The 16,225-nt window shown below is 43.1% G+C and overlaps 1 protein-coding gene across 7 annotated transcripts in view; it reads right to left on the bottom strand.

Annotated features, from left to right (window-relative positions):
- The window catches only part of DCC (DCC netrin 1 receptor), a 1,000,213-nt gene that overhangs the window by 84,559 nt on the left and 899,429 nt on the right, over window positions 1-16,225 (bottom strand). For 6 of the 7 annotated variants that reach the window (XM_068251342.1, XM_068251341.1, XM_068251345.1 and 3 more), the window contains 4 exons: window positions 15,934-16,172; window positions 12,632-12,770; window positions 10,390-10,497; window positions 5,535-5,729 (listed from right to left, as the gene is read on the bottom strand). In XM_068251342.1, the coding sequence (XP_068107443.1) occupies window positions 5,535-5,729; window positions 10,390-10,497; window positions 12,632-12,770; window positions 15,934-16,172 (681 nt within the window). The remainder of the gene's footprint in view (window positions 1-5,534; window positions 5,730-10,389; window positions 10,498-12,631; window positions 12,771-15,933; window positions 16,173-16,225) is intronic. The other variant, XM_068251343.1, reaches the window with a different exon arrangement.

Consider the following 16,225-nt stretch of genomic DNA (forward strand, 5'->3'; position numbering starts at 1 on the left):
CGGTTAAAGTTTTAATTTTGGGTTTATTTCCAGTTGCGAAATCCTTAAGCGTTATTATAAAGAGGTCATTCTTCATGAATAAGGATTTGCTTCTACCTCTTCTTTGCTCTCTGCACTGTTTTTTTATTCACTAAGCTGAACGATGTGAGTCGTATTTGAATAGCCGGTTTGAAGACATACAAAAATGCGTTATTTATGTCCATAACAATGTGAACTGTACAGAATCAATTACAGGTGCGCTAAACTGTTTGCCTGCCGAGAAATGCAGCTCAAATAGCAGCTACAGGAAAGGTAAGACTGGCACAAAGATAGTGTTTTGAGGGTAGGAGCAATAGAAGAGGAGGAAAGAGTTGATGTGGTGGGAGGAGTGGAGAGAGAGGTGGAATAGACATGGAGAAGGAGGGGGGGGGGGGGGAGAGGAGTAGGACAGAAGAGGAAAATGGGAATGAAAGGAAGGAAGAGAAGAGAAAAGACAGTGAGAAAAGTGTAAAGGTGGTGGACTAGCAAAGGGTGAGAGAAGGAAAGAAAGAGGGGGAGAAAAAAGAAGTAGGAGGGGGAGTAGAGTAAAAAAAGAAAGGAAAGTTGAGTGGGAAAAAAGAGAAGAAAGGAGGGCAGAAAGAATAAGAAAGGAGAGGAAGAGAAGGAGAGGAGAAGGAGGAGAAGAGCAAGGGAAGGGTAAGAAAAAGAGAAGGACAGGGATGGAGAAAGCAAAGGATGGGTAAGGAGAGGGGAGGGTGGCAGAGGAGAAGAAAGGCTGGAGGGAGGAGAGAAAATGATGGATAAGGAGAGGGGAGAAGGAGAGGAGAAGAAGAACACGAGTGAAGAGAGCAAAGGATGGGTAAGGAGAGAGGAAAGGAGAGATGTAGGGCAGGATCAGAGGAGAGTAAAGGATGGGTAAGAAGAGGGGAAAGGGGAGGAGAAGGACAGGAGTGCGGAGAGCAAAGGATGGGTAAGGAGAGGAAAAAGGAGAGGAGGAGATGGACGACAGGAGAGAGGAGAGCAAAGGATGAGTAAGAAGAGGGGAAAGGAGAGATGTAGGGCAGGATCAGAGGAGAGTAAAGGATGGGTAAGAAGAGGGGAAAGGGGAGGAGAAGGACAGGAGTGCGGAGAGCAAAGGATGGGTAAGGAGAGGAAAAAGGAGAGGAGGAGATGGACGACAGGAGAGAGGAGAGCAAAGGATGAGTAAGAAGAGGGGAAAGTGCAAAAGAAGATGGACAGGAGAGAGGAGAGCAAAGGATGGGTAAGGAGAGGGGGAAGGAGAGATTTAGGGCAGGATCAGAGGAAAGTGAAGGATGAGTAAGGAGAGGTGAAAGGGAAGGAGAAGATGGACAGGAGAGAGGGGAGCAAAGAATGGGTAAGGAGAGGAGAGAGGGGAGCAAAGGATGGGTACGAAGAGGAGAAAGGAGAAAGAGAAGGAGAGGAGAAGGGCAGGAGAGAGGGGCAAAGAATGAGTAAGAAGAGGGGGAAGGAGAGGAGAAGGGCAGGAGAGAGGAGATTATAAAGGGGACCATTGTGCATTGAGGGCAGTATAAGGGAGTAGAGAGCAAGGGAAGGAGAGAGGAAAGGAGTGAAGAACGAGAGAGAGGGGGTGAAGTGCAGGGGGAGGGGGGGGGGAGTGCAAATAAGGAGAAGAGAAAGGAAGAGAGGAGAGGGCGGACAGTGGAAGGAGAACAAGGAGAGGAAGGCAAAGGAGAGGAGAAAGGTAGAAAGGAAGCATAAGGGGAGGAGAAGAGAAGAAAGGAGATAAGATGACAGGGAGGGGAAAGGAAAGGGAAAAAGGATGATAAAAGTAGTAAAGAATTAAAGACTTCCTTACAATGAATGGTTGGCGTGTATCAGAAGTCATGGTGAAGCATGTGATCAGTTTAATCAAGTGGTAGATAGGTTCTGATTTGCTGTTCACAATCATGTGTCTCTTCTTTTTCCTATGTAGGCTAAAGCCAGAGATGTATGACCCGATCAGCCCGATCCCATGCTTCCTAATGACTACTGCACACCAGCAAGGATCTCTACTGCTTTATGATATGTTTATTAAGTATATGTGATCTGACCCAACCACACAGTATGGTAAAAGCTACAGCTCTGACGCTGCTTTTCTTTATTTCCTGTGCACAGCAGAGCCAATCCCCAGCTGTGCTCCAGGCGTACATATTCACCACTTGCAGCATTTTTTAGAGAGAATGTAAAGGCCCGCTCGGCTGGGGCTTGCAGGTTTACAATGCATCTGCACAGTGGCGTAGCTTAGGAGCTGTGGGCCCCGATGCAAGTTTTACATGGGGCCCCCCCAAGCAATCTCCATACATATCAATTGCTACGTTGCGCCAAAACCTGCCAATGGCAACTACAGTGTCAGAGGTGCAAGAAGGGAATAGTGAGCAGTTTGTTAATGGTTACCACTATTCAAAGTATCTATAGACGTGATTATTATGAGCACAGGACCAATAGAGAGCTGATACTGCAATTCAGGGAGGGCCCTACGGGGCCCCTCTGGCCCAAGGGCCCCGATGCAGTCGCTACCTCTGCACCCTCTATTGCTACGCCCCTGCATCTGCATGCTTAAATTAAATGCATAATTAAAAAGTTGAATAATTCAAGCCTCTAATTCAAGGGAATGAAAAGGCATGCAAGTTTTTGATGATCAATTTAAAAATACGGAGCATGGCGTAAGGGGCGAGTTCAATAAAAGGGGGGCTCTGTCTGCATAGAGTTTAATGGAAGCCTGTATACACCGTGTGACATTGAATTTTCGGGTGTATAGACAAGGAGACTCCGAACTTACAAACACTCGACTTACGAACGACCCAAAAATTAAAAGGATTCTGTGGAACAAATGGCAGCGAAGATGCAAACTTCAGGAGGGTTCCTGCACTGGTTTGCTTTAAAATGTATAAAATGTGTATGCAGAACTCGCTATATATACAGAGAGGCGGCAGCGCTTCCCAAAACAGACTGCATCTGAATGACTAACACAGCAGCCTGTTTTGGGAAGCGCTGCCACCTCCCCCTGTGGTCTAAAAAAATTAAATATACCTTATGGCTAGCTGCTCCCATTTGCTCATTTATGTTTGCAATCCATTTTTTTCTTGCAGAGGTTAGGGCTCTGGTCATGAGTATAGCAATCACCCCTGCAACCCATGCCATCGCAGGGAAGCCCAGAGGCCCTCCTCCTCTCTCTCCCCAACCGCAAGTGCAGCCACTTAGCAAAAAAACTCTGTTTGCTCACAAAAACCATGTGCAGGAGAATGAGTATTTTTTCCTGCATCTAGACACTGCTTCACAGCAGAACACTCTCTGCTGCCATTCACCGGCTGCTGATCATGTGACTCGCATGGGGTTTGAGGACCAAGGGGGCCCCCATGCCATCATTTTTGCAGGGGGGTCCTATTAAGTCTAGTTACGCCCTTACTTTCTTTTTTCTCAGGAATAAATAAAAAATGAGATTTTTGAAAGTAAAGTCGTTTTACTGTTCAAGCTCTTTATTTTAGCATTTTTAATTTCTTTTGTAGGCCGGCCAAAGCACAATATACTTGACAATTTTATTGTGTTCTCTTCTTCACATAAAAAAAAATAAAATAAATCTATTTGCAGCGCCATTAACTCACTACATTTGTCCATTGTGGAAGAAGCCTGAAAGGAAAGACTCTTCACAGAGGCGTACCTAAGGGGGGACAAGGGGGAACTTGTTCCCGGGCGCTGCATTGGGGGGTGCTGGATGGGACTGCACCATTCCCCAATGCCTCTCGGTCCCTGCAGCACTTTTGAAAGGATAATGAAGGATCAAATCTTCTTACCTGCTCTATCCTGTTCTCTGCCCACTCCCCATCTACTCTCCACCTGCCTCCAGTCTTCTGGGTCGTTCACATCTATGCGGGAATCGCACGATTCCTGCGAAACGCAACTGCTAGTCCTATTGTACCCTATGGCAGTGTTCTCACTGCCGTGATCGTGGGCCTTTTGCGATCAGCGATAAGCGCAAGTGCCTTACCTGCAGTGTTTTGGCGGCAATTCTGGAGCGATCGTGATTAACATGTATTGAACCGCTAATTGCTATCGCTCCCAAATCACTACTTTGTCCAGTGATTTCTCCACGTTAATCGTGGAAAAAACACTCCTGCAAAACGCTAGCGGTAATCGCTAGTGTTTTGCGATTTCAAGTGTGTACAGGGCCTGACTCTCCTCATCATCAATAAAGTACCTACTTTCAGTGCACTTATTTTTTTTCCCAGAATCCAATGCTCCACATATGTCATTTGGCCCCACAGGTTCATCATTGAGTTAGTTCAGTGTCCACTTATTGCTAATAGTTTTTATCAACAAACTATCGAAGCAGGTGGTTTCAGCGCACGGCGCTTAGCATCTAAACACGACGCCCCATAGCAGCTAGAGATGGCCCAAACTGTTTGCCGGCGGACAGTTCCTGGCGAATTTCCACTGTTCGCATCCGCGGTGAAAAGCGAACATTTCGCGTGTTCGCCCCGCCCCCTATACATCATCATTGAGCTAAACTTTGACCCCTTACCTCACGGTCAGCCGACACATGGCAGCCACTCAGCTAGCACCCCCCCCCCCCTATTAAAAAGCAGTTGCAGTGGCCATATTGGATTAATTCTCTGGCTGCAATGATAGTCAGAGTAGGGTCAGACTTTCTGCAGATAGGTAGGGAAAGCATTAGCTTCCTCACTACTTGCTGAAAGCACCCCCAATAGCCCTTTTAAGGGCTAGTACATCAGCCTTAGATTAGGTACGTCGGTATTAGATTATGAGCCCCTCTGAGGGACAGTTAAGTGACAAGACTATATAGTTTGTACAGCACTGCAGAAGATGTTGGCATTGTGTAAATACTAAATAATAATAATAATAATAAGCAACTCCAAATGTACAGAACCATTAGCCATGGTAGGGAAGTCTCATGGAACATTTACTTGTGAGCTTCAGAGTTTCTAAAACCAGAGGGGTTACCAGCTTCCACGTCCCCAATCCAACCCCCCCCCCCCCCCCCCCCCGCCCTCCTTCAAGATTGGCTTTGCTTTCCTAACCTTTCTCTAGTTAGTGATCGCTTTGACCACTGGGTAGTATAATAAGGGAGTGATAAAGAGGATACTGAAAGGTAGCTTTGGGGGCTGTGGGGGGCGGTAGTCAGAACAGTGCCAAGAGGGACTATTATAACTAGTAGGTGCTTGTGGCTTTCTGCACAAAGACCCTGTGATCTTGACCTGAAGAAGCGGGTAAGACCCGCAAAACGTGTCATATTTTAAGTGTTCAATAAATGTGTGTGTTTTTTTCAAACACTACTCTTCACTCAAGGTACGATTGATTATTACAAACAATCTTTGAACTTTTTATATATCATTTTTGGGGCACCTCCTTCCACATATCCCTATATGGTGGATTGGTATAGCATACATTTGAAACAGTCTAATTAGGACGAGAGGGAGCGCATAGTATTCAAAAATAAAAATCCTGGAAAATTCCTGGAAATGGTTTTTTAAAACAAAAGTTAAAAATATAAAAAAAGAAGTAAATGGAATTCCTACCTTTCGGCGTCCTGAAGGGGATGGGATCGGAGAGCGGTCCGAGCCCTTTGGCGTTCCGGGCCTGGATTCGGAAGTAATACGCGGTATCCAAATTGAGGTCGAGGATTTCGTGCGTCAATCTGTCACCGCCGATGGTCTCCATGACCCAGTCGTCTATCTGCTGGTTCTTGTCCACGGTATAGAACAGGATATACGCTAAACGTAAACGGGAGAGATACATACATTGTGACAGGTTCAGGTAAACATTGTGAGCCGGCATGTATTATTAATGCCGCTGCGTCTTGCATTATGTATTTTAGCGACAATATCAACATCGTAACAAATAATTCTTTCAATGCAGAGCGTGCCAGACTCCATCACTTGCGATTATACCTGATCACGCGTACTGTAACCTAGCTGCACAATCCCACGGAGCTCTGTAATGACATTCTGCTGTATTAAAGGGGGACACCGCTAAAGAATATAAACAATTTGGCCACACTAAACAGCTTTTTTAATTTTTTCTTAAAGAGAACCTCCAGCCAAAAAAAAAAAGCAATGCATAGGTTTGAATGGCAATTACAAATTGGAAAATCAGACAAATGGCAAATCAGGAAAAAATGAAAATGAAAAAAATTGAAAAATGGAAATCAGAAATGGGCATTGACGGAAATTGGAGTCTCCGCGGAATTGGAAATGGGCAATTCCGACCACCCCTAAAAGACAACGCCTGCCATGCCTGCCTGCATGATACAGTACTGGAGGGGGCCTCATGGTTAAATACACCTGATCTGCCGTAATTTATTTTGGCAAATTGGCAGGTGATCACATTTGTGCCGAGGCTTTGCCCCCCCCCCCCCCCTATCTGCGTCACTGTGGCTCACTCCCAGCTAAGCAGCTGCGCCCTAATTGGTGGCTGCCGAGCTGGAGGCAAGTCGTGGCAGATTTTGGAAATATGTCCTCAACTATGTTCCCAAGGAGGGGGCGTGGCATCACCTTTGTCCCAATTACATTGGATCAGGTGAATAATTCACCAGACGGCACAGCGGGCTGGTGCAGGCACATTTCTCCAGAGCAGGTAGTAGCTTTCTGCGTCATCATATACCTTGATTTTTTCCTTCTCATACGGATTGTTTACAATTATCTTGTGTGTATTTCATTACCTGGATCCGGGATTTGTCTGTATGTGAGAATTGGTTACTATTTGTATAGCCCTGTCTTTGGGATATGTTTTCATTATTGTAATATTTGATCTTATGTGCATGGCCAGACGCTGCTGGTTTTAAATGTTTTTATGCTTTTGGGATAAGTCCCTAATTAAGGGAGTGTATATGTTATATCTTTGCTATATACAGTGGTTTTGTTTAATCATCATTTGAGTCATGGACGTCTTTCTTTTTTGTTGATGTAATTCAACCTGAGACACTACCCCCCCCCCCCCCCCCACTCCCCTCCCGATCCTGCAATGTTAAATCATACCTTAGAGGTGGCCTAATGTGAGTATTGGGAGTTGTTCGGATGCTTACTGCACCTCCTGTGCCCCAGCGTCTCCCTCCATTCCCCACTACTAATCTATGTAATCCTCTTCCTGGTCGGTGGAGTCGGCGCTCTCCGACCCAGACATACTACGATGCGCATGCGCAGTACATCTGCCTGGGTGCCTTGCAACCTTTCCCCCAGCGACGCTGTATGACATAAGCACATTTGCGCAGTTGTAAGGCGCTCAAGTGGACATGCTGCGCATGCACAGCGTAGTGTGTCCGGGTTGGAGGGCACCGACCACGCCAACCAGGAAGAAGATTACATAAATCAGTATCAGAGAATGAGGGGAGATGATGAGTCATCCGCACAACTCTGTACTGAAAATAATTACTACTAAGGTATCCTTTAAGACAGGGCCTCAAAGAAAGGTTTGATGATTCACCCATATCAGTTAATAAACTTCAGCCAACTTCAGCCCATGCTGCCAACAATAGATACACTACAGGATGGAGTAGGCAGTGTCACATTGTGGCAAGTTCCAGCACAACGCACTGTGGCCATTTCGGACACAACTTGACAAAGAACGGAGACTCTGAAGGGCTGACAGTCCGTTGTGGAATCATCCTGCGATGGTATCATCCTGATTCATAAATTTCTGCTTATGTGTGCTTTAAGCACCCTTTAGCATCGTCTAATATGATCCTGGGTTTAGTGTAGCAAATTCTACCTAATAGCAAATATTTTTAATAAATTGAGGCCAGTTTTCCAGGTTCACTTATGTTCCTCAATGACCTCTAGCTTGGAGATGCCTCAGTAAAGGTCTTATGTATCCCTTCATCTTGTGCTAGATGTCTCTATAGAGCTCTGAATCCACATCCACACTGGAGACAAAATGAAAGCTTCTTTTTAAATCTGAAATCCAGGCCTTAACCATACAAGGCAGAATAAATGATTCTACTAGTTAAAAATTCCAGCAAAACTAGAAAACAGCTGTACATGTCATTGAAATATCTCTCGGCGCCCACACAATGTCTATTGTTGTCTTTCTGAAACAATTTCAAAGGTTGATAAAGAGCCTAGAAATGTGTAATTTTCCCCAGACATATTATCATGTTTATGCATTATGAGATTAAGGAGTATTTGATTAAATTTCTCCTTGTAGAACAGAGCAACAATGGATCTTGTCTGGGATATCTCATGTACTAAGCCGGCAACAAAAACTTTGCCGTATTCCTAAAGGATAATGGCAATCAAAAATGGTTCAATTTTTAAAACAAGCAGAACAACAGCCAAAAAAATAAATAAATAAATAAAGAAGAGGGTTTCTAAAGAAATCGTGAAGTTCCAGTGTGAGGAGTATGCAGTAGTCTGAAGCTATTATAAGAAAGGTCAGTTATTCTTTCCTTTGGTCAGTAGAGGTCACTGTTGGGAGCCCACAGACAAGCAGCTAATATAGAATAAGAGACCCTTGTCAACAAATAGTGACCTCTAGTGACTGGAGACAGCAGCAGATTTTGTTATACCAAGGATCCAAGATGTCACAGTCCAAGCAAAGTATCCAATCCTATTTGACAATTGGAATATATGAAACTACTCTTGTCTGACTGGCTGGTTGAATAACAGATCTGACTGGTTCCTTGCGAGATTGGCCTGGTAATTATAGTCTGTCTTGCAAGCAGAAGTGTAGCAATTGCAGCCATGGCAACTGCATTGGGGCCCAAAAGCTATGGGAGAGTCCAATTGTTTCAGTTCTTGACTGTTGTTGACTGTTTTACTTTATTATGTTTGTACATCCTGTAACCACTAAATATTTGCACCTACATGAAGTAGTGGACAGGGGATGCATGCTTTCATATGACTAGAAAAGGAGGAGGTAGTTACTCAAGTGTGACTTGGAGTCATCAAACTTTTGCTATGGACCTTCAAGACTTCTAGATACTCCACCAACCTGCAATACTCCAATTAAAGAAGCATTTTACTTAATTCCATATAATGGTGGAGATGGAGAGTGAATATGCGTAGGGCTGTCCAGCTCATACTTTCCTTCCCAGTAGAGTGTGTTATTGATTCATGATCAACGTAATAGGCTAACTATGATTACCTGAAATTTTGTCTACATTTTTCGCAATTACGGTGATACGTACTGACGATTTGGACAGTCAATTGATTTCACATAATCCATTCGTAATTTAGCGTAATTTTCAAATAATTTTTTCATAACTTCTTGCCGACTTTAGCGGTTAATAGCAAAGCCCCCGTACAGTGCTACGTACGTTAAAGAGAACCCAAGGTGGGTTTGAAGAATGTTATCTGCACACAGAGGCTGGATCTGCCTATACAGCCCAGCCTCTGTTGGTATCCCAAACCCCCCTAAGGTCCCCCTGCACTCTGCAATCCCTCATAAATCACAGCCGTGCTGTCGACACACAGCATGTCGCAGAGGGCTGTGTTTTTCTCTATAGTGTCAGTCTGCTGCTCTCCCCGCCTCTTGCAGAACTCCGGTCCCCGCCTGTCTCCCTTCCCTCCCCGCTGATTAGAGGGAAAGGACAGGGGCAGGGACCAGAGCTCTGCAGGAGGCGGGGGAGCAGCCGAGACTGACACTACAGATGTAAACACAGTACGCACAGCGTGGCTGTGATCTATGTCTGATTGCAGAGTGCAGGGGGACATTAGGGGGGTTTCTAATACCAACAAAGGCTGGGCTGTATAGGCAGATCCAGCCTCTGTATTCAGATCACATTCTTCAAACACACCTCGGGTTCTCTTTAAGAAGAATAGTGGAAAGATGTCAAAAAAATACTTTTTCAAAAAGACCTTGTCGGTTTTCATTTGAAAATGCCAAGAAAAAATGTTTCTTAAACTCAGAAAAATTACAGTTAAAAAAACATTTTTCCTTAGCATTTTTAAAATCCGTTCTCTCAAAAACTACAAGGTCTTTTTGAAAAAAAAAAATGTTTTTGTCTTGTTCCCACTATTCTCCTTTACCTAGCAATTGGTAATGACAGCATGTATGGGGTCTTTGCTATTAACCGCTAACGCCGTCACAAAATTACACAAAAATTACAATTATGTGAAATATGTGCTCTTCGCTGTTATCGAATAGGGCTGAGAATCTACAGTTTTGAGATGCTTAATATCTACAGAATAGCTAAGATTTTGCAGCAGCTGAGTTTGCTAAAGTCCTGGCAATCTATAACATTTACACAGAGAGAATTATTGTTTTCTTTCCCAACAAAAATTGGAGGCAAAACAGGAGGATCCTCAAGATTCTGCTGAAGGCCCATATTGAAGAAGACATTTGTCTTTACCGCAGCTTATGCGCTCTACACAACCGCAGCAATAAAAGATAACTAAGGGTGGAATAAAATCTGCAAAGCAAGCAAATATAGCGTACCGGTAATCTTGCCGTTGGCTTCAATTGGTGGCTGCCAGCTTACTATAACAGCTCGAGGCTTCCTCTCCCTTGTGATAACCGTCAGGTCCTTCGGGGCAGACGTGGGAGCTTGAAGAGAGGGGAAGGAAGAGATGACTTGGCCGAGAAGGAAGGTATAAATTAACAACACAATATTCAATACACCAGCAGCACTTACAGTCGCAGCGGAGGGAATTATCAGGAAAATTCACAAGTCTAATTTTGACATCTTGACACTTTCGTGCCCCAGAGTTTCTTTTTTAATAGTCAAGAAGTTAAACTCCGGCATGAAAGGAATAAATACGTGTTGAGTGTCTGTAACAGTCACCTTCTAGCCTGATTTAGTTTATAGCAAGATGATGGGACTGCTGGAATTTAACCATAATGCAGCTATATGCAGTGGACTCTTCTCTTTCTATTTTAACCTATCCCACTACATTCAATGGATGGAATGAAGAAATGGACAGGTATTCAAGTCCAGGTTGCTTACATCAGTGATGTCTTGACACATTGGTTCGACTGAAAGAGATATGGTGACTCAGCAAAGCAAAGGCATTGACATGAATTAATTCAACGCACTGGTTGCAGTGGAAATGGTTTCTATTGTAGATACATCTTACTGTAACACTGTATTCAATGCTGTCACTAGTTTAAGCACCATAACCAAGCGACAGAGGTCTTTGAAACTCCATACCTAATGATGTACCACTAAGGTTACTCAGGACCCAACACCAGTTCACAACCTCTGTCCTTATCTCAGAAAGAAAGACAGAAATACTCTTTAATTGGGCACAGGTTCTGCCCCATTTCTGGGTCAAAATTTAGAATAGACATTTATGTCCTCTAGTTTGTTTAATGCATCAGGTGATCTTCACTAATACTTTGATACTTTGACGATGGAAAGTCAAAGCCCAGCAGAATTTTTTTCCCTCTCTCCCTCCAATTGACCATGCTTAAAGTGAATGGGAACCGCATTTAAAAAATAAATAAAGCAAATACTTACCTAAGGAGAGAAAAGGCTCTGGATTGTATAGAGCCTTCCGTCTCCTCTCTCGGTGCTCCCTATCCTGTGCTGGCTCCCCCGTTTCAATCCCTCACCGAAAGGGTATTTGGAAGTCTTCGGGAGCCGTGTTCTCCCAAAGACGTGCGGCTCCATACTGCACAGGCGTGAGCGTGCTAGAGAGCGTGCTTGCACAGGCGCAGCACAGGGCCGCCCTTCCTCAAGAGCACTCGGTCTCCTTGAAGACTTCTGAAGCCTCCATCGGCCGGGTAAAGCAGTATTTGACTAATTTAGTCAAATACTGCTACCGGGCGAGCCAGCACCGGAACGACGGGACCAGGAGAGGAGCCGGAAGGCTCTATAGGACCCAGAGCCTTCCCTCTCCTTGGGTAAGTATCTGTCTCATTTTTTTAAATTCCCATTCACTTTAACAGAAAATTGCCACCCTTACCCTCAAAGGCCTTAATACTCTACAGCCAATGTCCTCAGTTCTCAGAGTGATATCATGCTCCTCTGACTCAGGACTATGCTGCTCCTCTCGCTCTTCCACCCACCACCTACATCCCCATAACCATGACACCCTCCAGTAGGAAACAATAATGACTGGCTTGAAAGGCTGGCCCCACCCCAATTAATAAAACTTTGTGATCCACCCAACAAAGCCATTGAGAAGATACCATTACTACTCACATTATACTGAAGGAAAAAGCAGGCAGCACACCTCCCAGGCCCTTGTTAAGGAGACCCTGGGGACAATGTTGCTAGAAACATATTCTCAGTGCTACACCAAGGATTTTATATGTGGGGATTGGAAAGGAGACCCTTGAAGAGTTGGCCATTAAAAAATATATAAAAAAAGATAATCTTTTTTAATTTGCCTAAGGATTCTTACGTCCCTGAAGGGCCTTAGAGGCGACTCACAGTGTTGGAATATGAAGGTGTGCTCATGTGCTGCAAGGTCCACCTGTTGGACATTACATGATGGGCAATGCATAAGGTGGAGTAGAAACACCAATAGAACCCTTGTTGTTGAAAAGTCAAACTTAAAGGGGTATGGAAACAGAAATAGGAACAATGGAAGCAGCACATGGATTCTCCAAGAGATATGATAAGCCAGTAAGTGAGTCAGCCTATCACCTGTACCTGAAATACCACTTCTGAATGGGTTCACCTTTTGTGTTATAGTAATAACGGCATAGATCGTGACAGTGCGTCTGTTTTTACCTGTCTCATAAGTAGTGGCATGGGCAGTCATACTCCATGTACTCGACCGCCGTCCTTTCGTCACCATCACTGAGAACTCGTACATGGTGTTTGGTTTGAGACCCGTCACCGTATGACTTAAAGCCGTTGTATCAGCCGACTTATATGGGAAAAAAAGAAGCTGTCAGCCATGCACATGTATTGTATATATGAAAACAGGGTCATTTGTTTAGTTATAGATAATCTAAAATGTATTATACAGCATTAACAGGTAAGCAGTAATGTAAAGATTTATTTAAAGTAAACAAGAGATGAAAATAAACTAATGAGATAAACAATTGATTCTGTCCTTCTACTCCAAAAAACGACTCTTTTAGATATCTCAAGGTTTTATTTCATGTATAAACATTTAAAAAGCAGATTTAATGTTTCATAGTCTCTGCTCAATTGCAGTGTCTCAAGAGTCCCAGGGTGAAAATACATGAACTATTGACCTTTTTATATTTTCCTCTCACAGTAAAAAGCCCAGGTGTCTGCTTAGGAAAGGGATTTATAGCTGTAATTTATCAGTGAGCCGACTGAGTTCTGACTGGAGAAAAACTGTCAGTTCAACAGCTCATTATAAACTCTTTCAGGCAGAGAAAAAAGAAAAGGAGCACAGCATAAGTGTCTGTATGCTTGCCACTGTATATGCACATGTCTATGTCATCAGATCACATGTCATCTCTGGTACACTTTAAGTCTGAAAAACATTCACTTAAAAGATGCTGGTGTTTGTTCAATTCACCTTTTCTCCTGTTTTCTCCTATAAGATAATTTTTCATTGTGTTTAAAATAGCTTTTCAGCACTCTGCAACTCAAAAAGTACCAACAAGTAGTTAAAAAGTACTGACAACATTATTGTTTGTAAACAGCCCTGCTGCTGGACTCTATACTAACAGCCTGCAGTGCAGGTCCTTATATGGAAGGTCTGTATAGAAGGCATAGCGATTGTCCAACAGTCATGTGATGAAGGCGGGAACTAGGGTTGGGAGACCCTTTGGACTAATTAGGTGCTTCATTGTTGCAATGCCCCTCAGGTCAAAACACTTCCTTATTTGGAAGGCCTGTATAGAGGAAGTTGCAATAATTCAACCGTCATGTGATGAAGGCTTGAAGTAGGGTTGGAAGACCCTCTGGGGGAATGAGGTGCTTAATTTTTGCAATGCCCCTTAGGTGAAATCTGCCCATATTTCACTTCTGAAATGTTATTACCATTAATAAGGACACCCAAGCTGCACAAAGTCAGAGCTATATTCATATACTCAAAACTGGTATAACCCAATAGGTTCCTGGCAGGGGGGAGGTATACAGTAGAGATCTGAATTGGATCAAGAAATGAACTATGACAGCAATCTACCAAAAGTGCTTTTTAACTATGTTAGAGAGAAGTGATCACTTGCCCATAGCAGGTGTGATACTGAGAGTGATGGTGCAGCACTGATCTCCATTAACATCGTTTCAATGGTTCTAAGTGCTGCATTTCAGCCTAGAGTCTTGTTATCTACTTGGTAGCATATATGCAATATCAGCAAAGTGGACTTGCGTGACTGAAGATACATTAACTTATAATAGCCTCTGTGAATAAGTCAACTTTTATCTTTGTCCCTTTTGACTTTAACAGTAGCATGTATACCTAGATTGCGCTAAAGATCATTTAAAGAGAATTTCACTTTTTGTTGAGAAAAACTCAATGCTTTTAATGCGGCTTTATAGATTTCAAAGAATTAATGACAAACATTATTTCAGCTTTAATGACTTTCTTTTTATCTGTATAGAAAACACAGCCATACCACATGTTTCAAACATAAAATGACAGTTTCATTGTTTTATACCAGTTATGGGTTAGTCAAGGTGTTGAAAATGAGTAATAAAGTTAACTGCCCTTATTCAATTCAATTTTTCTCCTTAGTTTTCTCCTACGTTATATTTACTGTATATACTCATATATAAGCCTAATTTTTCAGCCCAAGAAAATGTGCTGAAAAGTTACCCCCTCGGCTTATATGCAAGTCAGTGGAGCAGAACGGATAGTAGAGCAGGTTTTGTTACTGGCAGAGGAGCGTACGGATCATGCACTAGTAATCCTGCTCTTGCCAGCTGGCTCCCTGCTGTGTCCGTGCTCCCATCCCCTGCAACATGGTGTGCAGAGTGTGCTGCTCAAGACTACCTGTGTCCCCCGGCATGTGGAGCAGAGCATGCCAGCAACTTCTCAACGGCGCAGTGATCCGGAATTCTTCAAGTGTGGCGTCTTGAGACACAGCTGTATATTCCTCGGGCACATCTGGTTATGGGGAGATGGGATGACTTGTACTGGGGGCACATCTAGCTACTGTGGAGGGGGCTATACTGGGGAAGGGGCTTTTACGTGAGTCAATCACTTTGCCTGTTTTCTTAGGGAAAAGTGGGTACCTCGGCTTATACACGGGTCGGCTTATATTCGAGTATATACGGGTATACATCTTATCAAATACAATGCCTTTTAAGCCACCACCAAGCAAGAAAATACTCAGAATAATTTTGACAGTACTTTTTGTATCTGCTTTTTGGTACTTATTCAACTGCATAGTGCTGAAAAGTTATTTTACAGTATATGAAAATTCCCTTTTTCTCCTAAGTTTTTTTTTTTTCCCTAGGAGTTAATTTTTCATGTTCTGATTAAAATAACCTTTCAGCACTCTACAATAAAAGTACCCAAAAACTAGGTGAGAAGGTACTTTCAAAATTATTTTCTTGCTTGCTGGTGGCTGAAAAGGCATTTTATTGATAGGATGTGAAAATATCACCTAGTAGAAAACTTAGGAGAAAACGTTAATTGGATTGCGACCATTTTAATCAAATCCATTGAAGTCTAGGGCCATGAGAAAACGCATTTTCACCAAATGCATTGAATTGTATTGACATAAGAAAATATTTTCACACCAATATGCAAAAATGTATGGGCGTGTATGCAAGAATACATTTTTTTTTCCAAATGCATTGAAATCAATGGGTATAAGGTTAAAAAAAACATTTTCAAGAAGGTATTATTTACTGAAAATGCGTATCTTGCAAATATTCCATCATACCTTCACAAAAATTTTGAATCAATTTCTATATGAGAATGAATTTTGTTTAGCACCGATCTATATTAACAGAAATGTTTAGCTTTACTTAGTTTTTTCAATAAAAATGTTATTTCACCTTATAATAATAGAACATGGAGTAAATAAAAATCAGTGCAGAAACGGAGGAGATCAGGGCATTACTTGACAGTCCTTCCTCCCACTGCGAGTCCAACATACCTTGTATTTTGAACTGGTGGAGTAGCTGGTTCGCCATCGTATGGTGTAGAAACGAACATCGGTTGACTTCTGGTTCTTTAGGACAGAGTTGTCCGCCCAGCTCACCCTCACGGCATCGTGGGTCAATGCGACGGCCTGAACACCTACTGGTGGGAGCATTGGGGTGGACATTTCTGGGACCGAGGTGGGGAAATCATCAATAAAAGGATAAAACTCAATTTCTGAGGGGTCCAGGGGGTCTGGGTAATCATGCATCAAATTAATATTTCAAAGAAATTAAAGTAAAATAAAA

Source organism: Hyperolius riggenbachi, chromosome 1 (genome assembly GCF_040937935.1).
Source record: "Hyperolius riggenbachi isolate aHypRig1 chromosome 1, aHypRig1.pri, whole genome shotgun sequence".
NCBI lineage: Eukaryota > Metazoa > Chordata > Amphibia > Anura > Hyperoliidae > Hyperolius > Hyperolius riggenbachi.